The following is a 25,939-nucleotide window of genomic DNA, read 5'->3' on the forward strand; positions in this document are numbered from 1 at the left end:
GTCCCCACACTAAATGAACAAATGTAAAGTAACAAGAATTAGATGTATGTGTAAAAGGGCTGCACAGGGAAGGGCTGGAGGCCCTCGGTGATAGGACGCCTGCCTGAAATCCATGCCCAGTACTGAGAAATCACACGGGAAAGCTCTCAGCCAGAGAATGGACTTGGTACGTATGGTTTTGTTTCTGGTGTTTTGAGATAGGGTCTTGTCATGTAGCACCGGCTGCCCTTGAACTTGCTGTGATCCTCCTGCCTCTGCCTCCCAAGTGTTGGGCTAATGGGCACGCAATGTCATCCCTGGCTAAAAATTATTTGAACTTCTGAACTTGAAAACTTCTGGCAAACTATGGTTTCACAATCTCTCCATAGCTAGATGTATTTTGATGTGATTATCAGAATATTTCTGCACTATTTGGGAACTGTCCTACAGGGTTAGTCTATTGTCAACCACAGAAACAAGTGTCACTTGATAATTTTGTTGTGCACAAAGCTTCACTACTCCCGACTGTGGACTGAAGTAAACCACATCCATATGCTGATTTCAAGGCTGGCTTTCCTTCTTTTATTCCTTTCTTTTTTTTCCCACTTGAGAGACAGGATCTCTCTCTCCATGTAGACATGGCTGGTCTGAAACTCACAGAGACCCTACAGCCTCTGTCACCTGAGTGCTTACATTAAAGACAGTCTCTTGCTCTCTTTCCTAAAGATTTCATTTATTATGTACGCAGTGTTCTGCTTGCACGTCTGCCTGCAAGGCACAGGAGGGCGCCAGATCTCATTACACATGGTTGTGCCATCTCTCCAGCACCGTTTTCACCTCGACTGTCCTGGAATGCAGGCCTTGAACCCCTAACTCAGAGATTCACCTGCCTCTTGAGTGCTGGGATCAAGGACATGTGCCACCACCCCTGCTTCTCCTTTAAATCTGTGGGCAGTAATCTGTGATCGCGTTTTCAGTTGTGTTTGCCAGGACAAAGGAGACCCAACCGGGCCCAAATCTGCAGGGGCATTTTCTGTTCTGGGCTCTGCCTGAGGAAAAAAAATAAGGTAATTATTATTGTTTTGCTTCTTTTTGTTTTTGTTTTGAGACAGGCTCTCTCTTAGCCCTGGCTTTCCTAGAACTCAGTATGTAGACCAGGCTGGCCTCAAACTCATAGCGACCCTTGTGCCTTTGCCTCCTCAGAGCTGGGATTAAAGACGCGCCACCATGGTGGGTTAAAGCTACACATCTTAAACAAAGAATAAGACGGTAAAGAACATTTTTTAAAGTTTTGTTTATTTATTTTGAGTACAGTGCTCTGCCTGTGTACACCTGCAGGCCAGAAGAGGGCGCCAGATCTCATTACAGATGACTGTGAGCCACCATGTGGTGGCTGCAAATTGAACTGAGGACCTCTGGAAGAGCAGCCAGTGCTCTTAACTGCTGAGCCATCTCTCCAGTAAAGAACATTTACTTGGGGCTGGAGAGTTGGCTTATTGGTAAGAGCACTTGCTCCTTTTGCTGAGGACTCAGGTTCAATTTTTAGTACCCATGTGGTGGCTCTTAACTATCCATACTTCCAGTCCCAAGGTAACTCCAATTCCAAGGAATCTGACACCCTCTTCTGACCTCTGCCTGCACCAAGAACACATGTGGTGCACATGTATACATGTAGGCAAAACACTCAGTAAAATAAAATAATTATATAATTAAGTGTAAAAAAATTTTTTTAGGGACAGGAGAGATGGCTCAGCAGTTAAGAGCACTATCTGTTCTTCCAGAGGACCCACGTTCAATTCCTAACACCCACATGGCAGCTAACAACTGTCTGTAACTCCAAGTTCAGACAAACATGCAGGCAAAATACAAATGCATGTAAAATAATATTAATTATTAATTTTTTTTTCAAAACAGGGTTTCTTTGTAGCTTTGGAGTCTGTCTTGGAACTAGCTCTTTTAGACCAGGCTGGCCTCAAACTCTCAGAGATCCGCCTGCCTCTGCCTCCCGAGTGCTGGGATTAAAGGCATGCGCCACCACTGCCCTGCTGATCTTTTAGCTTTTAACAAGTTATCTGACTCTGGGTTTTTATTATTAAGACTAATTAGGATTATGCTTCATCTGGCTCCAAACTTGGGTACCATTTGTAATTGGACATGTCGCTCCTACCCGACAGTTCCCAAATAACCAGTCAGAGGCTTAATATTATTCATAGGTGTTTGGTCGATGGCTCAGGATTATTACTAGCTAGATCTTACATTTAAATTAATCCATTTCTGTCAATCATGTATTGCCACGTGGCCATGGTGTTACTTCATTTTCTACATGTCTTGCTTCCTTGGCAGCTGGCTGGTGTCTCCCAGACTCCACCCTTTTTCTCCTGTATTTCTGCTTGGATTTCCCATCTGCCTCTATCCTGCCTTGCCATGACTAAAGTGACTTTTTTTTATTACCCATTGAGAGCAATAGATATTCACAGCATATAGACAGACCATCCCATAGCAGACAAATGCCTCATTCACTTGGTGAACTCCTAGTGGAAATGTCATCTCCTCCGATGCAACCTAACCTACTCATTGCAAAGTGAATCAATCACCTGACCTCTGGGACACCTCCTTTGACATCCTATTGCCTACATCTCATTTTGAAATTGTTTCTTTAAGAATTATTATTATTTGTGTGTGTGTGTGTGTGTGTGTGTGTGTGTGTGTGTGTGTGAACTCTAGAGAGTCTCAGCACACTTATAGAGACCTGGGATCAGGCCTGTGCTGCAAATCTGTTTCCTGCCTAGCCATTTCGCCAGTTTTACTTAGCACAAGGTATCCTCAAACTTGTCATGAAGCCAAGGCTAGTGTTGAAATCCTTGATCATTGCTTCCTCTAACCAACCTACTGAAAACATTCGTTGTTGTAGATTGGGTGTGGGTTCATGCAGTCTATGGAAGAAGACACAGGGCACCTGCAGGATGTATCTACCCTTTCCAGCTGTGGGGCTCACCCTCTCACTGATTGAAACCCTCCTCCTCCTTAGTCAAGGGCCTTTTTAAAAACTTTTCTCTAATTTGCACCTTTAACAAGCTAATTTTCATATCCCCCCAAAATCGTAACTAAGCTTCCAAAGGGACAACGCCAAATGCAAGTTCTCGATTAAGGAATATCACAGTGTGCTGAATTTTTCCCAACCAAGTGATACATAGGCATTGTATCCTTGGGAAAACTTTTAGACATGATTCACATGTTTGTTTGTTTTTGATTTTCGAGACAGGGTTTCTCTGTAGTTTTTTGGTGCCTATCCTGGAACTAGCTCTTGTAAACCAGGCTGGCCTCGAACTCATGGAGATCCGCCTGCTTCCGCTGGGATTAAAGGCATGTGCCACCATCACCCAGCACGATTTAGAAGGTGCTGAAGACAAGGCAGTTTGAGGCTGGAGCAGGCTGCCGCTAAGTAGGGATTCTCCCTACAATCTGTAAAAGTGAATTTGCTTTTTGGATTTAGGCAATCTTTGCACAGTGTAATGATAATTTATGCAGGCCAGGTGTGGTGGCAAATTTGCAATCCCAGCACCCTGGAGGGCCTCCAGGTAGAGGCTTGCCTGGTTACCGAGATAGCTGCTATCTCTAACAAAACAACTCATTGCCCTTCCCCAAATGTGGCAGAGTTCAGTGGTTCAGGACAACAATCCCAGTTATTCAGAAAGCTGAAGCAGAAGAATTAAGTTTAGCAGTTGAACCATCTTGGGCAACATAGCAAGACTTTGTCTAAAAAAGTTGGAAAAAATTTAGGAAAAAAAATTCCACAAGCAAACCAAAGAGACTTTAAAAATGAGGGCCTCCTCCAGTACACAGATGATAAAAGGGCTGGGGAAGAAATCAGAGAATCAACACTCTTCACAATAGCCACAAATAGCATAAAGTATCTCAGAGTAAATCTAACGAAACAAGTGGAAGACCTGTATGACAAGAACTTTAAATCTTTGACGAAAGAAATTGAAGAAGACACAAGAAAGTGGAAAGACCTCCCATGCTCTTGGGTAGGCAGAATTAATATAGTAAAAATGGCAACCCTACAGAAAGCAATCTACAGATTCAACTCAATGCCCAGCAAAATTCTTCAAAGACCTTGAAAAAACAGTACTCAACTTCATTTGGAAAAGCAAAAAAACCCAGGAGAGACAAAACAATCCTGGACAATAAAATAACTTCTGGAGGCATCACAATCCCTGACTTCAAACTCTACTACAGAGCTACAGTACTGAAACCAGCCTGGTATTGGCATAAGAACAGACAAGAGGACCAATGGAACCGAATAGAAGACCCAGATATCAATCCACACATCTTCAAACACCTGATATTTGATAAAGAAACAAAAACAGTCAAATGGAAAAAAGAAAGCATATTTAACCATTATAGTAACATACAATGGTGCTGGCATAACTGGATAGCAACATGTAAATGAAAATAGACCCATATCTATCACCATGCACAAAACTCAAGTCCAAATGGATCAAAGACCTCAACATAAAGCCAGCCACATTGAACCTTATAGAAGAGAAAGTGGGGGGGCTGGAGAGATGGCTCAGTGGTTAAGAGCATTGCCTGCTCTTCCAAAGGTCCTGAGTTCAATTCCCAGCAACCACATGGTGGCTCACAACCATCTGTAATGAGGTCTGGTGCCCTCTCCTGGCCTGCAGGGATACACACAGACAGAACATTGTATATATACACAATAAATAAATAAATATTTAAAAAATAAAAGAGAAGAGAAAGTGGGAAGTACACTTGAATGCATTGGCACAGGGAACCACTTCCTAAATATAACCCCAGCAGCACAGACACTGAGAGAAACAATTAATAAATGGGACCTCCTGAAACTGAAAAGCTTCTGTAAAGCAAAGGACATGGTCAACAAGACAAAACAACAGCCTACAGAATGGGAAAAGATCTTCACTAACCCCACATCAGACAGGTCTGATCTCCAAAATATACAAAGAACTAAAAAAATTGAACACCAAAAGATTACATAATCCAATAAAAAAAATGGAGTACAGACCTAAACAGCGAACCCTCAACAGAGGAATCTAAAATGCCTGAAAGACACTTAAGGAAATGTTCAACATCCTTAGTCATCAGAGAAATGCAAATCAAAACAACTCTGAGATTCCATCTTACACCTGTAAAAATGGCCAAGATCAAAACCACTGATGACAACTTATGCTGGAGAGGTTGTGGGGAAAAAGGGAACACTTCTGCATTGCTGGTGGGAATGCAAGCTGGTGCAGGCCCTTTGGATGTGACTGTGGCGATTTCTCAGAACATTAGGAAATAACCATCCTCAAGACCCAATAATACCACTTTTGGGTATATATCCAAAGGATGCTCAATCATGCCACAAGGACATGTGCTCAACCATATTCATAGCAACTTTATTTGCCATAGCCAGAACCTGGAAACAACCTAAATGTCTCTCGATTGAAGAATGGGAAAAAAAAAATGTGGTAACATTTACACAATGGAGTACTACACAGCAGAAAAAAATAACAACAGCTTGAATTTTGCAGGAAAATGGATGGAACTAGAAAACACTATTTTGAGTGAGGTAACCAGGATCCAGAAAGACAAATATCACATGTACTCACTCATAGGTGGTTTTTAAACATATACCAAAGAAAGCCAGCCTACAAACCACAATCCCAGAGAATTTAGACAACAATACAGACACTAAGAGAGACTTACATAGATCTAATCTACATGGGAAGTAGAAAGTATAAAAAGACAAGATCTCCTGAGTAAATTGAGAGCATGGGGGCCTTGAGAGAGGATTGAAGGGGGAAGGGAAGAGGCAGGGAGGGGAGCAGAGAAAAATGTAGAGTTCAATAAATATCAATAAAAAAATTTTATTAAAAAAATTAGGGCATCACTCTAGCCTAGCCTGGTTTTGAACCGAAGGAGATTCTCCTGCCTTAGCTTCCCAAGTGCTGGAATTATGCTGTGGGCTACATACCTATATCTTTTTGTATGGCAGACTTTTCCTAGGGAGATGAAACACACGTGTCTACTAGCCCCAGATAAGGAGCCCACAACAGATCAAAGTATGGACACCACCAAAGTCCATGTTGGTGAACTAATAAATTTTATTGGGGTTAACTATAGAGATGTGAGTGAGGGGTTACGTACAGGAGTAGAAATGAGCCACAGACAGCTGTGTTACCCTAGCACAGGCGATAGCTCACCAAAGCTGAAAACCTGGAGCACAGCAGACGCCTCAGCAGGTTGGAGAGTGTCCCTTCCAGGCTGCTCAGTGGGGCCCTGCTTCCTTCCTCTTGGCTTGTCTGAGAGGGACTCTTAAGTCTTTATTGCTTATTCTTGTGAGGGAGGGGCCTAGTGAATCTGGTCAGTTTTAGGTATTTCCTGAAGCTATTTTGAGTTGTTAATTTTCTATTTTAAGGAGTTTCCCTGTATGGTGAAATATTTTAATCTAGCAAGAAACTGTTACACAATTTTTGGTTTCTCTCATTAGGTATTTTGTGTGTGTGTGTGTGTTGGTTTTTGGTATATGATTTTGTTATGTGCTTCTAGATAGCCTAGAAAGCAAACAATAGGCTTCAGCCTCTCCAGTTCTAGGATTCCGGGTATGTATCACCACGTCTATTTTATTTATTTATTGACAACGCCTCAAGTATTCCAGGCCCAGCTGAACTACCTACGTAGGTAAGGATAACCTTGAGTTTCTGATTCTCCTGACTCTACCTCCTGAGTGCTAGGATTATAGGCAAAGGCCACCATGAGAGTTGCACTTGCACTGTGCTGGGGATCAAACCCAGGGCTTTGTGTAGTCTAGGCACTCTACCTCCTGAGCATCGTCTCCAGCACCCCACCTTTTCCCTTACTTTAGCTACTTTTCTATTGCTGTGAAGAGACCAGGACAAGCCGGGCGGTGTTAAGCCCAGCACTCGGGAGGCAGAGGCAGGTGGATCTATGTGAGTTCGAGGCCAGCCTGGTGTACAAGAGCTAGTTCCAGGACAGGAACCAAAAGCTACGGAGAAACCCTGTCTCGAAAAATCAAAAAAAAAAAAAAAGAGAGAGAGAGAGAGAGAGAGAGAGAGAGAGAGAGAGAAAGAGAGAGAGAGAGAGACACCAGGACAAAGGCAAATTAGAAAAGGAAACATTGTGTGACCTGTACCACCCAGAACCATGGTTGGGCAAGGGTCTGGGGAGTAAAAGACACACAGATACGTGGGTCGCTCTTGGAGCAAGAATGTCAACTTTATTGTGTTCCAGGGCAGCTTATATAGTGCTCTCCTTGACTAGTGGCCACACCCTCACTCTTGGGGTTTTCTACTGCAAGCCCACCAGAAACCACTTCCTTGTGACCAGGAACTCATGAGGGTCTGGAGCTCAGAGCTGCTGCAAGCACAGGAAAACAAGTTGTTTACTCTGGCAGGCAAGAGGTCATAGAAAGTTCAGGGTCTGAGGGTCTGCAGCCCCTAACAGCTCCCCCTTTTCTATATAATTAGACCGGGCCTGTCTTAGGTTGCAGAAGCACAAATTCACACCTTACCTGTCATCAATTACACTTGCCTCAGCACGCAGGCCTCTGTCTTAGGTTGATTGTGATAGGCTCTTGTCTTACCCATCTCTAGCTCACTGGTCTTTTCATAGCACCCATACTCTGCTCGGAGGAAGCCAGCTTACTTGGGCAAGCATCAATTGCTTAGTTGCAATATTAAATCCCTGCTGCTGCTGCTGACACCTGTTGTAGAGGCAGAGCACTAAAAACCCTCCAGCTACAGGAGTTCCTAGGGCGAAAGTCCCAGACCAGCTTTTCAGCAAGCCTAGGCTGTAAAGAAGCCCTTAGTTAGAGAATCTTTGGAAGTGGGAGGTACAAGAGTCTCATTCATCTCAATGGACACAGTAAAATTAAGAAATTTCATGTTCCCTGGTCCCTTGAGATAAGAATTCAACGGGCTGACAGTGCACTGAGGTCTTGACGGGGCCAGGTGTGACGCACATATGAGGGAAGGAAGGGGAGCAACGAACCGTATGCAAATCTCAGAAGAAATCTAACTGCTCTTTTTTTCCTCACCCCTGAGACAGGGTTTCACTATAGTTTTAGAGCCTGTCCTGGAACTAGCTCTTGTAGACCAGGCTGGCCTCGAAATCACAGAGATCCACCTGCCTCTGTCTCCCGAGTGCTGGGATTAAAGGCATGAGTCACCACTGCCCAGCTTCTATCTCTTTCTTTGAGGCAGAACCTCACATATCCTAGGATCCTGATCCTCTTGCCTTACCTTAGCTCCACAGAACTAGGATTCTCAATAGCTAACAGGGGTTGTTGTGCAGTTTACTGCTTTCTTCTTTTGTCTCAGACTCTTGACTGGCTGGGATTACAGAGTGCTTACTATCTGATTTCCAGATTTTTTTTCTTTTGCTTTTGTTTTTCAAGACAGGGTTTCTCTGTGTAGCCCTGGTTGTCCTGGAACTCGCTCTGTAGATCAGGCTGGCTTTGAGTTCACAGAGATCCGTCTGCCTCTGCTGGGATTAAAGGTGTGCCTCCAAACCTGGCTGGTTTCCAGTTCTTTTAATGATCATTTAGGTTGTTCCTAAAATTTTGAATTTTTAGAAATTCTGGTGGTGCGCGTCTTTAATGCCAGTACTTTGGAGACAAACTCAGGGGGAATCCTTGGAAACTCAAGGTCAGCCTGATATACAGTGAGTTCCAGTGTAGCCAGGGCTACGTAGTGAGATTCTGTCTCAAAACAAAACAGGCAGGCGGTTTTAATCCCAGCCCTTGAGAGGCATAAGGATTTCTGTGAGTTAGGGTCAGCTTGGTCTACAAAGCCAGTTCCAGGACAGCCAGAGCTAAACAGTGAAACCTGTCTTGAAAACTAAAAAAATTTTAAAAAGCAAAATAAAAAATTGATATGTAAATACTATTCTGACAGCAGTATTATTTAAACAAAAAAATAAGTTTTTTTTATTTTTTTTTTTTTGGTTTTTCAAGACAGGGTTTCTCTGTAGCTTTGGAACCTATCCTGGAACTAGCTCTTGTAGACCAGGCTGGCCTCAAACTCACAGAGATCCACCTGCCTTGGCCTCCCGAGTGCTGGGATTAAAGGCGTGCACCACTACCGCCTGGCTTAAACAAAATTTTACGTGTATGAATGCTTTGCTTGCTATGATGTCTATGCACCAGATGTGTCTCCATTGATCTTGGAGTTCAGATGAGGTCATCAGATTACCTGGAACTGGAGTCAGAGATGGTTGTGAGCCCCCAGGTGGGCACTAAAACTGACCCTGTGTCCTCTGTAGAGCAGCCATCTCTCCAGTCTCCTGAATTCCATTAAAATATTTATTTGTAGCCGGGCGGTGGTGGCGTAAGCCTTTAATCCCAGCACTCGGGAGACAGAGGCAGGTGGATCTCTGTGAGTTTGAGGCCAGCCTGGTCTAGAAGAGCTAGTTCCAGGACAGGAACCAAAAGCTACAGAGAAACCCTGTTTCGAACCCCCCCCCCCCATAAATAAATAAATAAATAAAATAAAAAATAAATAAAATATTTATTTGTATGAATGTTTTGTGGGCATGTATGTGCACCACGTACATATTGGTGCCCATGGAGGCCAGAAAAGGGCATTGGATCCTACAGCATTGGAGTTACAGATGGTTGTTAGTTGCCATGTGGGTGCTAGGAATTGAACTTGAGTCCTCTGGGAGAGCAGTCAGTGCTCTTAATCGCTGAGCCATCTTTCCAAATTCCCCTTGAATTTCATATTTGTCGTTGCCCTTACAAAACGTGTCCAGGCTTTTAAACACTCTAAATCATTTCGTGTAATCAAGAAGCAATTTGTTTCATAGATTTCGATTTTAAAGATCAGAAGGTCTGACCCTGAACTGCCTTACTTACTTACTTACTTCGTCTACTGCTCTCATTTGTGAGACCCAACCTTACTCCCCCGCACCTCGGTGTAGCTCTGGGACTGGAGATTTACTCAGGGACATCCAGACTAAGCAATCGCTCTGTCATTCATCTACATCCTCAGACTTCATTTGTAGCAGGCAGATACACTCATTTTCTTTACAAGATGAGGGAGAAAGCCAGGCCATGAACTGGAGGTTAGCTGGGCTGCACAGAGAGGTCAAAAAAAAAAAAAAAAAGGTGAGAAATTGCTTCCAGCTTTAAGCTGTAGCCGTGTGTTAGTGTTGAAACAGACTAGGGCCATGGGGTTCAGGCTAAAGCCCATCTTCTTTCATGTCAAACGTCACAATCTACAAATCTTAGTAAGGTCTAAGGAACAGCAAGCTGAGGCACGACTAAGTGAAAACGGAGAGAGTAAGGGACCGAGACAGATGATGCTTTCTGGAGAGAAGGTGGAGGGCCAGATGCCAGGGCAGGCGGAAGCAAGCCCTCCCCAGTGAAAGTGGGGCCCAGCGAGGGGCCGGCCGGAGGAATCTCGGTTCCCACACCCGCGGACTCCAGGCCCTGACTCGAGATCCGCTCTCCAGCTCAGAGCTCTGGCACCGCCCACAGCGGGAGGCTGGGCCGTACCATTCTGCCTCCGAGGGGTAGCAGCGTGTTGGAGCCGGGTCCCGGGGGCCGAAGGCGAGTTCATTATCCCTAAGATGGCAGCACACACAAGGACATCATTCTGAGGCCGATCCGTTTTCCTCCTGCCTCCCGGGATTCTTTGCATCCTCGGGAAGGGCTGGGAGCCCGGCCGTGCTCCCCCCTCGCGCGGCCCAATTTGGTACGTGCGCGGGGCGCGTAGGCGGGAGGCGTACTTAAGGCGGCCGCGGGAGGCGGGGTCGTTCAGTCCTCGCGGCGCCTCTTCGCAGTCGCCTGGAACTCGGCTGCTTGGCGGCCTGTGCGCGCGTGCGCGGACATGGCTTCAAACGGTATGTGGGGGCGCGAGGCGGCAATGGCGCGTCCCGGGGAAGCCTCGTCCCCTCCCGGCCAGACTTGGGGTTTCTCGGCGGGGCCCGTGGTAGCGGGCAAGGGTGGGCTCCCGCACCTCTGTGGCGGGAAGCGGCGGGAAGAGGGAAGGGGAGGGCGGTGTCGCCATTTTGTTTGGCTCTTCCAGTGCCTTTGACGCGGCGCCTGAGGGCTTTCTCCCCGGGCCCGGTCACTCGGGGCGGGGGCCGTGGAGAGAGGGACGCGGCCTGGCGACCTGGAGTGAGGGGCGCGGAGGCCCCTGCTCGCTGTAGCCTCGCCCCACCCCCTCCCGGCGTGCCGGGCCTCGCTTTGTCGCAGTGCTGCATCCGGGCACTCGGCGCGCGCACGCGCTCCTCTGGCCCCTCCTCCTTTCTCGGCGCGTTTTTTCCCCCTTCGCCCGCCTCGAGTTGGTTGGAGTTGTTTTTTTTTTTCTTTTTTTCTTTTTTTTGTCGCGAGGCCCTCAGCGGAAGACTGCCTGTCCGGTGGTGGCCTCGCCCTGCTCCCCGGGTCCCTCGGGAAGGGGCGGGGCCGCCCTCTTCCCGCCTCCGTCGTCGCCCGGCGGGAGCGGGGACGCCCGGAACTGGCCCGCGTGTCCGCGAGGTTGCGGGGAATGACCAACGGCCTCCCGGATCCGGCCGGACGCCATTCCCACTTCGGGATTTAGCTTTCCCGAGGCAGGAAGGAAACCGAAGGAGTCGCTTTCCGAGGCCACACCCTCGCAGCTGTCATTTTTTTCCTTGTGCGGGGGCAGGCCCAGGGTTTCCTGCACGGAGCTGAGCTCCACCGCGTAGCGCGTTTATAGAGCTCTCTGCTTCTCGTGCGCACGGTAGGCGGGAACGCGATCGCCGGGAGCCTCGAGGCTACTCGGGTCAAAGAGCTTTGCTGCCTTGATTGTTTGGCTTTGTGCTAAAACGCCACTTGGCCTTACGGTCTCCAAGGTTGGTCACGGGGTGAATAAGTGTTTTTTAAAGGTATTTAGTTGGTATGGTGTGTTGCAGGCCTTGGAGAGGCCCGAGAGAACATTTTTAAAGTTCAGAGATCCGTCTGTGCTGTAGTTTTGAGACTAAAGAAGAAAAAATTTAAGCCGGTGTGGTGGCACATGTCTCAGGTATAGGGAGGGCTCTTTAGTTTGAGGCCAGCTTGGCTTACATAGTGAGTTCGGAGATGTCAGAGGTACATAATAGAGACCCCTGTCGGCAAAAAAAAAAAAAAAAACGAGAAAATTTTGAAAAGTACAGGACCAGTCCCTTGACAATGTTTCAGATAATAGTAGTTACCCACAGAAATCTTTGGTTTTTTTTTTCCCCCCTTGGTATGATGCCTCGGGCTGTGTTACATACAGCTAAGCATGGCCAGGGCCTGACTGACTCAGAACCAAAAATCGAAGAATTATTGGTGTCTAGGAATTTGGGTTCTTTCGCTGCTTGTATTAAAACTTGCCTATTTCCAGCTCGCTTTACTTATAATTGTTGTAGATTTATTTGCTCTGGAATGCCTTTTACTTTTGTTTTTGAGACAAGCTTTGTGTAGCTTTGGCTGTCCTGGAACTATCCCTGTAGACCAGGCTGGCCTCTAACTCAGATCCACCTGCCTCTGCGTCCTAACTGCTGGGATTAAGGGATTGCCCCACCACCACCCTTCTTAGAGTGCTTAGTACTTGTTGAATTTCATTGTATTCCAGTCTTAACTGAAATTAACATGATTTTTTTTCCTTTCCCACTTTTACAGACTATACACAACAAGCAACTCAAAGGTGAGTGTTTCTGGGCTGGCTTTTGTATGTAGATAATAAGGGTGATCAATATAATTTTAGTTATCTGTTTTTGTATGCGTTTTTTATTTTAAGATAACTTTACTGATCTGTTTTTTTTCTCTGTCCTAGCTATGGGGCCTATCCTACCCAGCCTGGGCAGGGCTACTCCCAGCAGAGCAATCAACCCTATGGCCAGCAGAGTTACAGTGGTTATGGCCAATCAGCTGACACTTCAGGATACGGCCAGAGCAGCTATGGCTCTTCTTATGGACAGACCCAAAACAGTGAGTCTCATAGTGGAACACATCTTCACACACTGTTAGTGAATGTTAATACCTTCTTAAACCTGAACAGTACTGAAAATCGCGTATTTTCCCTTATCAATCTGTAATTGTTAAAATTTAGTGGTCAGTCTTTTTTTTTTAAAAGATTTATTTATTTATTATGTATACAGTGTTCTGTCTGCATGTATACCTGCAGGCCAGAGGAGGGCGCCAGATCTCATTACAGATGGTTGTGAGCCACCATGTGGTTGCTGGGACTTGAACTCACGACCTCTGGAAGAGCAGTCGGTGCTCTCAACCGCTGAGCCACTCCGGCCCAGTGGTCAGTCTTTTTAAGAAAATGATTTATAATTGTTCCTTTGTTGGATGAATTTCTCCATATTTTCATTTTGTAGAAAGCATGTTTCCTAAAGAGAACCATTTTTAGGATAGAAGAAAATGGTTTACTTGAAAAGTTTTGGAAATGGGCTGATAGATGTGATGCACAGAGAGGGGGGATTTGCCCTTACGTCCAAAAGGGCAAAAAGTAGTCTATAGCAATACATGAAAATTCAGTTAGTAATGGCATAGGGAAACCTGGATTTGGGAGAGATAGAATGAAACTGAACCTATATTAAACAGTAAAGTGCCAGGCGGTGGTAGTGTATATCTTTAATCTCAGCACACAGGAGGCGGAGACGAGTGAGAGTCTCTTGAGTTTGAGGCCAACTTGGCCTACAGAGTTCCAGGACAGCCAGGTTTACACAGAGAAGTCCTGTATCAAAAAAATCAATTTTCAAAAAAGGGGTGGGGGCAGTTGGGTGGAGAGGTGGCTCAGCAAAGTTAATTGAACACATCCTCTAGAAGTGGAGCCAGTGTTCCAGCACCTACACAGTGACACACAACTGTCTAACTCCATATCAAGGAATCTGATGCCGTCATTTGGACACTGATGGCACCAGGCAGGCAAAACACCCTTATGCGCAGCCCCAGCAAAGGTGGGGTACCACATGGAGGCCCATACATTTAATCCCAGCATTTGGGAAGCAGAAATGGGCCAGTCTGAGGTGGAGGCCAGCCTGAGCTACATAGATCCTGTTTAAAAGAAAAAAAAAATCCAGCAACAAAAAGAGATAGTTAAAGTCAAAGCTTTAATAGTAATATTTAAGAGTAATAATAGAGTCTGGAGAAATGGCTCAGTGGTTAAAGAGCATTGGCTGTTTTTCAAGAGGACCCGGGTTCAATTCCCAGCACCCACATGGTAACTCAAAACTGTAACTCCAGTTCCAGGGGCTCTCATATAGACATACATGCAAGCAAAACACCAATGCACACGAAATAAAAATAAATAAAAGTAATAATAAAATTTCTGTCTTGAGACAAAATGTCAAGTTGGCTAGGCTGGCCAGATACTTGCTGTATATTTGAACCTACTGATCTTGCTTTTGAGTGCTGGGATCAAAGGTGTGTATACTTGGTTTATATGGTGCTGAAGACCGATCCCAGAGCTTGTGCGTGCTAAACAAGTACTCTGTTAGAGCTGAGCTATGTCCCTAGTTTACTCCTCCTTTGCTTGAGACCGCTTTCTGAGTTCTAGGACTGTAGGCGTGAAATGCTGGGCTTGGTGTGTTTCAAGATTTACAGAGATGGTTTATTAATTTTTTTGTTTTTTAAGGATAGGGTTTCTCTGTAGTCTTGTCTGTCCTAGAACTAACTCTGTAGATTAGACTCAGACTAAATTGCATCCTAAGGGCTGGGATTAAAAGCAAGTGCCACTACTGCTCGGCTCTACAGAGTTGTTTTTTGTTTTTTTTGTTTTTTGTTTTTCGAGACAGGGTTTCCCTGTGTAACAGTCCTAGCTGTCCTGGGACTAGCTCTTGTAGACGAGGCTGGCCTCGAACTCACAGGGATTCACCTGCCTCTGCCTCCCGAGTGAGTGCTGGGATTAAAGGCGTGTGCCACCATGGCCTGGTCCAGAGGTTTTTTTAAAAAACTGGGCAGGCATGGTGATTACTGTATTTTTATTTTGTGTGAGTATGTGCATGTTTGTTACGTGATGCATGTGTGTGTGGACATCAGAGGACAACCTAGTATCAGTTGTTCCCTACCTAGATGATGGGTCTGGTGATTGAACCGAGGTTGATAAAGACTTTCACAGCAAGTCCAGTTAATTTTCCTTAAAAAAGTAATTGGAAATAGTTTCATTAAGATACCCAGATTGGTCTTAAACTGTGATCTTCCTGCCCCAATCTACAGGCAGCTGGCCTTGTCAGTAAACTTAATAGTAGTCTCTAAGATGACTTTCCACCCAGGTAATGGGTGAGTACTACTGGGAAGTATACAGTATTTTCTTCAAGCTATTCTTTAACCCAGTTCCTTTTTTTTTCTTCAGCTTATCTTAAATATTTATTTATTTAGTATACAATATTCTGTCTGTGTGTATACCTGCAGGCCAGAAGAGGGCACCAGACCCCAATACAGATGGTTGTGAGCCACCATGTGGTTACTGGGAATTGAACTCAGGACCTTTGGAAGAGCAGGCAATGCTCTTAACCTCTGAGCCATCTCTCCAGCCCTCTTCAGCTTATCTTATGTAGCCCTGGTTGACCTAGAACTTGTTATGTAGACCAGTTTGGCCTTGATCGGTGGAGGTATCTGCCTCTGCCTTCCAAATGCTGGGGTTAAAGATGAGCGCAATTACACCTGGCCTCTTGTAACTCATTTTTTCTTTATAGCAGGCTATGGCACTCAGTCAGCTCCCCAGGGATATGGTTCCACTGGAGGCTATGGCAGCAGCCAGAGTTCCCAATCTTCTTATGGGCAGCAGTCCTCCTACCCTGGCTATGGCCAACAGCCAGCTCCTAGCAGCACCTCGGGAAGGTAAGTAGTATGGGAGTGGGGTAAGGCCAGAAACTTTTGGTAAATTGTTGGATTTCTGATGAGTAAAGAAAGGGAATGCACTAAAAGTAAAGCAAGCTTTTGATCATTTTGTAGCATAATTCTTGTTTTGTTTTCGGCTTAGTTACGGTGGCAGTTCTCAGAGCAGCAGCTATGGGCAGCCCCAGAGTGGAGGCTATGGCCAACAGTCTGGCTATGGTGGACAGCAACAAAGCTATGGACAACAGCAAAGCTCCTATAACCCACCTCAGGGTTATGGACAACAGAACCAGTACAACAGCAGCAGTGGAGGTGGAGGAGGGGGTGGTGGAGGTGAGAATGAGTCTTCAGTTTTGTCTCTCTGTTCTCTGAATTTGCCCCTTACCTTCTTGTTTACCAAGTTTCTAATTCTTACTGTCCTTTATAGTGGGACCATTGACCATTTCCACAATACTTTATATTCTCTTACTTTTGCTGGGAATTGTAACAAAAATTTGTGTATGCTAAGCATATGTAACTATTAAGCACACACTCCGTTTTTTATTATTTTTTATAGGCAACTATGGCCAAGATCAGTCCTCCATGAGTGGTGGCGGCGGTGGTGGTTATGGCAATCAGGACCAGAGTGGTGGCGGCGGTGGTGGCTACGGGGGAGGCCAGCAGGACCGTGGGGGCCGTGGCAGGGGCGGTGGAGGTGGTTACAACCGAAGCAGTGGTGGCTATGAACCCAGAGGCCGTGGAGGTGGCCGAGGAGGCAGAGGCGGCATGGGGTAGGTGTTTCATGAGTCAGGGAGTACCTTCAGTGGGGGAGTGCTGCATGGATCTCCTTTGAAGTCAGTTCTAGTGCATGGTTAGTATTGTTCTCTGGGGTATGTAAAGGCTTCAGTTTGTGGGCTGTAGTGTTTCTTTGTATATTCCTATTATGTCTTTGTGAGAATGTGGGAGCCCAAACCCTTTTACAGCTCTTGAGTAGAGATTTGAATATTGGTGCATTTATTTTCAAAAAAGAATATACATAGATACATGTGGATTGGAGTCATTGTTATCTCAGGCAAGAAACTTGGGAGTAAAGACATCTCTGCAAGGGAAATTTATTAATCCCATTCCTGGGAAATATCTGGGGAAACTTGTTCTGTGTATTCCCATGTGTCCTCCAGGGGAATTGGTAATAATGGTAAACTTGACCTCAGCTTCTAGGAATTGGCATTTACTCAACTATATTCTGTAGTTATTTGAATTATGAGCCTGATTTGCACTAATTTGACTATGATTTTGTGTGTGACTTGGTTTATTTATGGGGTCTTCTGACTGAAGTGTACAAACTTTCGGGGCAAGAAAAATACACTTGACAGTGGTGTTCCGCTTTCTTACTCCACTGTCCGTCTTTTCTCGGGTCAGTTAAAATCCGCTTGTCCAACTGAATCTCTTGTTCAAGTAAAACCTTAGATTTGATGTTAAAACAGTTTGTCAAATCTCTTGGTGACTTTAAAGGACCCTGTTATCTTCTTTGAAAAGGGGAGAATTGTCAGTGTTCCTTTTTTTGCAAAAAGTAGGTTTTTTGAGTTTGTACATGGTAAGTATTCAGAGGTGGGTGGGGGTAATCTCAAAAAATGCAAAAGTATGGAAAACTCTAGTTGTGTGCGTGTGTTTAATGCAAAACTTTAAAAAGCAAACAACTGTTATGTGACTGTTAACTTGCTCTGCATTTTATGTGCCACAGGTATGAAAGGTGACATTGCAAAATACTTCGCTCTTCTCAAAGTGTAGAAGGGGTGACCCCGGGGGTGAAGGGTGATCAAAAACAGCTCAGTAGTTAGGACAGGGCTTAGCTGTGAGTGTCTTGCTCTAAGGGGAAATTGCCTTTGGTTATGACTTTATGGAATTGGGTTGAGTCTGCTTGCTGCTTTCAAAGCAAAAACCACACACAAAAAAATGTGTTCAGGGCTATCCCAGGGGCCTGGTGTGAAATGTCTTCTGGGTAATTTGGGGTAGATCTTTTAAACCAACTGCTGGGTTATCCACCACTTGGAACAAGAGGAAAAAAATCTACGTCAGAAGAACAAAACAACCAAGAAAAAATGAGCTTTTTTATTTTTCCAGGGGATATAGATACAACTTTTTAAAGCAAAATCCTTAACCAAAATCCTTAACTGTGTCTGAGAAGTTGCACACGTGTGTGATAAGCTCAAAGGTCAGACAAAGGGTGGTCAGGAAGGGGTATATTTTAGTAGCCACTTGAATCTTTTTCCCAAAACACCTACCCATGTTTGGGGAATGTTGAAACAAAAAAACCAAAACAAAACAAAACCCTTTTGTAGCTGTTGGAAGCTTCATGTCCTTTCTTCTAACTTGTCTTCTCCAGCGGAAGTGACCGTGGTGGCTTCAATAAATTTGGTGGTAAGTGAACAGAGTTTCCAAAATTCCCAACTCCCAGCAATGCTTTGTCTGATTGTTCATTTGCAGATGTCTTAGCTTGTTAAGTGTCAAAGGTTTCTAAAGTGTCTGTAACCACCTCCAGGAAGGGGGTGGGGTAGAATGCCTCCTGCTGCCAGATGTGTGCTAACCTGGAGGCAGGCAGGGATAACTTCTCAGCAGCCTTGCAACTAAATTGGTTTTACTCAAGTATTTAGGCCTCTTGATGAGTGTTGCCACTTCTAGCACTTAGTGACCACACCATCATGAGCAACTGGAGAATGTTCTGGAACATGTGGTGCCAACTTGACTTTAGGATCCTTTTGATCAGTGTGTCCAAGGAGAGAGAAGAGAGTGTGTGTGTATGTGTGTATGTGTGTTTATGTACACAACCTCCCAAATGTTTTAATCAGGGAGAGGGACATGAATTATTGCCCTACCCTGAGGCTGGTAAAGTTGGTATATATGTTTTTATTAAATACCAAGTGATGTCAATGCAATTCTACATATGTACTCAGACAAGCACATAGAAACTAGATCTGGAAAGGAAGGTGTGGTATGGACTGCTTCAAGAAAGATCTTGAGAGCATGTGTTTGCTCATGGGAAATAACCAGGTTTAAAACAGCACAAACTTGAATTCATGGAAAAATGTCAAATTTGAGAAGTCTCCCAGTAAGCTGGAACTTTTCTGGTTGTTAAACAAAATGGTTTTTTGATTTGTCTAAACACGTAAAGCCAAAGGCTTGGGTTCATGACTTAGGTGTCATTGTGTACAGGTACAATATTTATATACGATGAATTTAGATAAACATTGGTTAAAGATGGTGTCTGGGAAAAATAGAGGCTGTATATGAAAACAAGATTTCTGGTCTATTCCCTGGGACATGCTTTTAAACTAAAATAGCTACTATGTATGTTTTTATTTCATGTTGCTTTGGGGAAACAGTATGGTTAAGAATGGTTTTCAAGATGAAATTAAAAATTTCTACAAGGGTTGTCTTTGGTGTTAAAAGTTTGGAGAAACTGGATGGATGCACATCACATGGCTGGTGTTGAGCTTCTGTCTCTCTGGTGGGAGAACCAGGACCAAGTTAATGTATGAGTTGGTTGGTTAATATAAATGAGTTACTGAGTTTGAACTGCCCCCCATCTGTGCTGAGGACATTTCCCAGCTCTAGCTGGGGGAGAGAGCATTTTCTTGAAGTGTGGCATTATCTCTGGGGACTCAAAATAACAGTTCTTAAGAAAAGGGCCTGTGTTGTGTCTCCCTGAGACCTGCCTAGAATTTTCTCTACTGGGCAGGCCCCAGGATAGGGTTTGGAGAGAGGCTGGAAGCAAGAATTTGCATTAGATGTGAATTTGTTGCCTTAACTGTCCTTTCCTGTTAGCTAATGGCTCCCTTTCCTTGTTTTTGTTTTCTTTTTTTTCATGTAACTAAGGCCCTCGGGATCAAGGATCACGCCATGATTCTGGTGAGTTCAGGTTTTCATGAAGTGTTCACCTTGGTATTTTTGGAAACAAACAGCTGAAAAAGTAGAGAGAAGGGAAGGGGGTTTAGTTGTACCCGGTCAGCAGCAGTGGTCTATAAATACTAGGAATACTGGATCCAGAGGTCTAGGTTGAGTCTGGTAATTATTATTTCTAGTCGCAGTGTTCACTTAAGATTAATTAGTAGTGGTGTTTTTGTTTTGTTTGCTTTTTTTAATTAAAATTTTTATTAAAAATTACTAAAAATTTCCAACTCCTCTCTTCCCACTTTCTTCTCCCTCTCCCCTCTCCTCTTCCCCCTCCCTAGACAGGATTTCTCTGTAGTTTTGGAACCTGCACTGGGCACTTGCTCTATAGACCAGGCTGGCCTCAAAATCACAGAGTTCAACTTGCCTCTGCCTCCCAAGTGTTGGGATTAAAGGCATGGACCACCACTGCCTGGCACTAGTGGTGGTGTTTTTAAAATACACATATAATTAACCCAGGTGTGATGATGTACACCTTTGTTCCTAGCAGGCTGATCTCTTGAAGTCAGATCTGGGTTAGTCTGTTCTACAGAGCTAGTTCCAGGATAGCCAGGGGCTACACAGGGGACTGTCTTAAACTCAAGAAAAAAGGACACACATCTAAATTGTTGAGCAAACAATATTCATTGAATAAAAGACCAGATTGCAAGATGTGTAAGGGAAGCAATATCTCTTTTATGATATTCTTAATTTGTATATAGACCAGGCTGTTCTAGAATTCAGAGATCTACCTGCCTCTGCCTTCTGAGTGCTGGGATTAGAGGCATGTTCCACTATGCACCTCCTAGTGTGAAATGGGGGTTTTTACGAAAGAGTCTTCAAGTGAAAGTTGGGAAACTGGTTTCCGTATTGTATTAGGTGTCAAATATTTCAAGGATAGTTGTGAGATGTAACTTTTTTAAAGGAGGTAGATGAATACTCAAATATTAGAATAAGGATGGATTGGATTGCTTATTTCAGTGGTTTTTTTAATGGGATTGCTTATTTCAGTGGTTTTTTAAGGTTCCCAATACTATGATTCTTTAAAACAGTTTCCCAACCATAGTTACTCTTACTACAACTTATTACATAACTGTAATTTTGCTAGTGTTATAAATCGTATATATCTATTTTCCTATGGCCATAGGAGACTCATGTGAAGGGGTTGCTTGATTCCCCAAAGGAGCATGACTGTTGAGTACCATTGGTTTATATAATAATTGAATGACTAGTTGGTCAGAAATCTGAGCGTTTGCTTGAAATCTTAAATACTTACGCTGTTGATAATACTTACCTTTGTCTTTCTTGTGCTCTTCAATTTTCCTTTTGCTCTGTTTTGAACAAACAGAACAGGATAATTCAGACAACAACACCATCTTTGTGCAAGGCCTGGGCGAGAATGTTACAATAGAATCTGTGGCTGATTACTTCAAGCAGATTGGAATTATTAAGGTACTTGTGAAATAATAAGTGCTTTTTTACAGGCTCTCAGATTTCACATGTTAATAAAAACAGCAGTCTTGGGTGCTGGGTGGTGGCGACAGCACATGCCTTTAAATCCCAGCACTATGGATCTCTTGAGTTCCAGTGCCAGCCTGGTCTACAGAGTGAGTTGCAGAATAGTCAAGACTCTACAGAGAGATGAAGGAAAAGAAAAATAAAGGTCTTGTTTGTTAGTAGTGAAAGCAATCTTTTTTTTTTTTTAAGATTAGGGTGTACACTGTGCACCCCAGGCTGGCTTTAAACTTGGCATAATCCTTGGGTTTTGTTTTGTGTTTTGTATACTTAAACTGTTAAATTTCAGTTGAGTGTAGGTTGCACACCCTTATTCCCCGCAGAAACAAGTGATCTTCCAGGACAGCCTGGATTTTGTAACGACCATGTCTCAAAAAATAAAATTCAGTTGAATATTGGGATTGCAAGTATGTGCCTTTAATACCTGGCATAGCCAAAGTCTAATGGGTGTCGCCACTTCAACTTACATTGAGCAGAGAGCATTTCATGGTTTCACTTTTCTAAAAGAAACCACACCAAAAAAATTGGACTGATGAGGTGGTACTCAAGGGCACAGTGTAAACCAGGGCAGGGCTTCTGTGAGACAGAAAGAGTAACTGGGAAAGAGTCAAAGTTTGGAACTAAGTCTTGGTAATGATGGAAGTTTCTATATGCACTGTGTTAGTAGATTGTACCAACTTTAGATTGTGTTTAATTTTGAACTTGGCTAGACTAAAATGGTACAACTTAACTATAGAACCATGTTCTAACAGTACAATATAACTATAACATTATTTAGGTATTGCAAGTAATGTGGAGTTTTTGCTGCCATGATGAAGATTGAGCCCTGTACCATTGTTTTTGCCAAGAAAGTACTGTAACCACTGAACCTACGTATAACACTCAACCTATAGGGATGTACAGGTTATATATAAACACTAAGCCAAACCAGCTTGTGTCTTCTAAAAAGTGATGATTTCTTTTGTTTTGTTTAGACAAATAAGAAAACTGGACAGCCTATGATTAATTTGTACACGGACAGGGAAACTGGCAAGCTGAAGGGGGAGGCAACAGTCTCATTTGATGACCCACCTTCTGCTAAAGCAGCTATCGATTGGTTTGATGGTATGTATAAGAAACCATGGTGGTGGTGGTAGGGGTGGGGCTACGGAGACAGGGTCTGTTTGAGGAGTTTGGGTCTTAATGGTACTGAGTATGGAAAAACCTGCGGCGTTTAGAGAACAACTTGGAGTGATCAGTTTGGTTCTTGTAACAAATGGGCCATGAGAATGGAACTTGGGTGGTTCCGGTTGGTTGGCAGCAATCAGCTTTACCTGCTGAGCCATCTTGTAGGCCTTTGGCACTTATTTATCTGTAATTTCAGTGTAGTCTCCTTTGTTCATGTCCATTAGTTTATAAATCATTTTAAGAAGGCAATCCACTCTTAGTTTTTTTAAAATTACTTTCTCTGTGTTTATTTTTATTTTTTGTACATTGGTGTTTTGCTTGCATATATGTCTGAGGGTTTTGGATCCCTTGGAACCAGGAGTTAAAGGCAGGGTAAGCTGCCTTTTGGGTGCTGGGGATTGAACTCAGACAGTAGCCAGTGATCTTAACCACTGAGCCATATCTCCAGCCCATTTCTCCAAATTCTAAAAGTGTTTTAGATCTGTAGTCTTCAACTAATCAAGATTTGCTGTATATCTAGATAGGGCGTGTACATTCTATGGTATAGGCATAGAGGTCAGTGAGCAAAAAAACCATGTGAAGTTAATTCTCACCTTCCACCGTGTGTGCTCATGGGATTGAATTTAGGTCATAATGCTTGGGTGGCAAGCATTCTCACCCACCAAGCCATCTTCCTCTTGTCGTGTCGTGTCTCTCCCTCCCCCACAGTTTTCTCTGTGTTTTGGAACTTTGTACACTAGGCTTGCCTCGAACTCACAGAGATCCCTCCCCAGTGCTGGGATTAAAGGCGTGTACCACCAACACTTAGCTTCTTCCTGATTATTTTTATGGTGCTGGGGATCTGAACCACTGCATTCTATATTTCCACTTCCAAATATATTTTTAAAAATTAATTATGTGTACAGCATTCTGCCTCCATGTATGCCAGAAGAGGGCACCAGATCTCATTATAGATGACTGAGCCCCACCAGGTGTTTGCTGGGAATTGAACCAGTGCTTTTAATACTCGCCATCAGCCATCTCTAACTCTCCAAATCCCCCCCTCAAAGATATTTATTATGTATAAAGTGTTCTGCCTGCAGGCCAGAAGAGGGCACCAGATTTCATTACAGATGGCTGTGAGCTATCATCTCTCCAGCTCTCTCCAAATCTTTTTATGTCAACTTTTTTTTAATAAGCTGACTTTGAAATAATTACTTTGTAATGGAGCTAGGTAGGTGAAGCATGTTTTTAATCCCCATACTTGGGAGGCAGAGGCAGGTAAATCATAGAATTTTTGAGGTCAGCCTGGTCTACATAGTTCCAGGACAGCCATAGCTACATAGTGAGATCCCGTGTCAAACTCCAGAACAAAACCTTAATGTATAATAGATTCCAACATAGGGCTTTCAAATTAAAATATATTTTATTTTGGTTAATTCGCCTACCTTTATTTCTTTAGGTAAAGAATTCTCTGGAAATCCTATAAAGGTTTCATTTGCTACTCGCAGAGCTGACTTCAATCGGGGTGGTGGAAATGGTCGTGGAGGCCGAGGGCGAGGAGGTGAGCCATGTATTTATTTTGGTTTAAAGAGGTCATGAAGCACAATGTGGAAGATGAAGAAAAGAAGTTTGAAAAAAGTAGGCTAACCACATGAAGGAAGTAGATTGATAATTCTGTTTGTATTTTAGGACCCATGGGCCGTGGAGGCTATGGAGGAGGTGGCAGTGGTGGCGGTGGCCGTGGAGGATTCCCCAGTGGAGGTGGGGGAGGTGGTGGACAGCAACGAGCTGGGGATTGGAAGTGTCCTAATCCGTGAGTGAATTTGTCTTTTTTTTTTTTTAAATAATGTGTTTGATCCTTGATACTATGTTAAGAGTTAGGAAGATGTTTTCTTTTAACTAATAAAATATTGTAGACGGAAGATTGAGTTAATAGTTTTTATTTTAGGGAAGATTAGAGTTTCCTAAGTGAATAACTACAGTATTTTGGAGAGTACAGAATTTATCTTAGTTATATTCGTGTTGCTGTGATAAACAGCATGGTAGGGACCATATTAACAGGCAGGCATGGCATGAGACAAAAACTTCTATGAGGTAAGAGAATACTAACTGGGCTTTTGAAATTTCATTCTTGTCCCATGCCTGCCCATTTTCACCTTTACATCAACTGGGGACCAAGTATTCAAACATGAGCCTAAGGGGGGTGGCATTTTCATTCAAACCGCTACACGTATGTACTCTAAAGTACTGGGTATAAAATGAGACTTAGAACTGAGATTCTAAATGGGTCGGATATTGTAGGATAACATGAATATGCTGAACAGAAAGGTGATTATGATTCATGTTCAGACATACTGAAGTGAGATTAAGATTTCAAATACGAAGAAATGTGTTCAAACTGAGCTGTGATAAACTTAACTACAGAAAAGGAGGCTGTAGTGGTCTAGGCTTAATAATACTTTTGTTTAGCTTCTGCTGAGAAACAAGCCTTCAGAGTCTTGTGAATTCAGTGTTTTGGACTCTACTCCAAATTAATTCCCCTTTCATTTTTTTAGTACATGTGAGAACATGAACTTCTCTTGGAGAAATGAATGCAACCAGTGTAAGGCCCCTAAGCCAGATGGCCCAGGAGGGGGACCAGGAGGCTCTCATATGGGTAAGAAGGGAGCAGAACTGGTTATGGAAGTCCCAAAAGAACTCTGTACTTTTGATTTAGAAGGGTAGTGGGTGGGAAAGTAGAAGAATGAGGATGATAAATTGTCATTTCTTCTCTAGGGGGTAACTATGGAGATGATCGCCGTGGCAGAGGAGGCTATGATCGGGGCGGCTACCGGGGCCGAGGCGGGGACCGTGGGGGCTTCCGAGGGGGCCGGGGTGGTGGGGACAGAGGCGGTTTTGGCCCTGGCAAGATGGACTCCAGGTAAGTCTAAATCAAAACAAATAAATTGGTCAGAGGTTGGGAGGAAAAAAGGTTTTACTGAGTGATTTCCTAGGATAAGACTTAGCTGGTCACATTATTGGGAAGGGGGAGTAGAAGAATTAAGAACCAAGTCTTAAGGTTGTTTTACTTAAGAAAAGTCATTTGTTGGGTAACGGGACAAGTAGGATATTGAATAATCTGGTAACTCATATCTGATAATTCTTCTTTCAGGGGTGAGCACAGACAGGATCGCAGGGAGAGGCCATATTAGCTTGGCTTCTGAAGTTCTGGAACAGCTCTTCTTCCTGTACCCAGTGTTACCCTTGTTATTTTGTAAACTTTCAATTCAGAATTGCCCATGGATTTTTTTTTTTTTGTGTGTGTGTGTGTCGGACGACCGTAATTGTAACCATATCTTTGGTTCCCATTAAAAAAACATTTTAGTTAAATTCTGTTGCTGCCCCCAGTTTACTTTCTGGAGGTGGGGTCTGTGTTAGGAATGTGGGGAAATACTCCTCAGATCATCTTGCATAGCAGGAATTTGAATAACTTGTTTCTATCTAGCATTGGAAAGACAGGAATTCTTGGTTTCTAGGAAAGAGGTGAATGTTTGGTACCTAAATTTCAGGAAGAGGATCATGCATACAGTGCTC

The 25,939-nt window shown here is 43.8% G+C and overlaps 1 protein-coding gene across 2 annotated transcripts; it reads left to right on the forward strand.

The window, feature by feature from the left end:
* Nucleotides 1-10,769: 10,769 nt before the first annotated feature.
* Fus (FUS RNA binding protein) lies at nt 10,770-25,735 on the forward strand. 2 transcript variants are annotated; one of them, XM_075972416.1, is made up of 15 exons: nt 10,770-10,866; nt 12,632-12,656; nt 12,786-12,940; nt 15,655-15,799; nt 15,942-16,129; nt 16,353-16,566; nt 18,159-18,193; nt 19,649-19,681; nt 21,051-21,154; nt 22,192-22,321; nt 23,826-23,927; nt 24,056-24,179; nt 24,922-25,022; nt 25,142-25,286; nt 25,518-25,735. In XM_075972416.1, exons 1-15 carry the CDS (start codon nt 10,854-10,856, stop codon nt 25,555-25,557), a joined length of 1,554 nt encoding a protein of 517 aa, XP_075828531.1. In that variant the 5' UTR covers nt 10,770-10,853; the 3' UTR covers nt 25,558-25,735. The 2 variants fall into 2 exon arrangements, with proteins under 2 accessions (XP_075828531.1, XP_075828532.1); XM_075972417.1 differs by having other exon boundaries at nt 15,658-15,799.
* The last annotated feature ends 204 nt before the right edge of the window (nt 25,736-25,939 follow it).

The sequence above is a fragment of the Microtus pennsylvanicus genome, chromosome 5, assembly GCF_037038515.1.
Source record: "Microtus pennsylvanicus isolate mMicPen1 chromosome 5, mMicPen1.hap1, whole genome shotgun sequence".
NCBI classification, from domain to species: Eukaryota; Metazoa; Chordata; class Mammalia; order Rodentia; family Cricetidae; genus Microtus; species Microtus pennsylvanicus.

What these genes read in the sequence shown, in the direction of transcription:
- Fus (XM_075972416.1), top strand. An exon ending in AGCTATCGATTGGTTTGATG is followed by an intron (nt 22,322 to 23,825) that starts GTATGTATAAGA and finishes TTATTTCTTTAG; the next exon opens with GTAAAGAATTCTCTGGAAAT. An exon ending in GATTGGAAGTGTCCTAATCC is followed by an intron (nt 24,180 to 24,921) that starts GTGAGTGAATTT and finishes TCATTTTTTTAG; the next exon opens with TACATGTGAGAACATGAACT.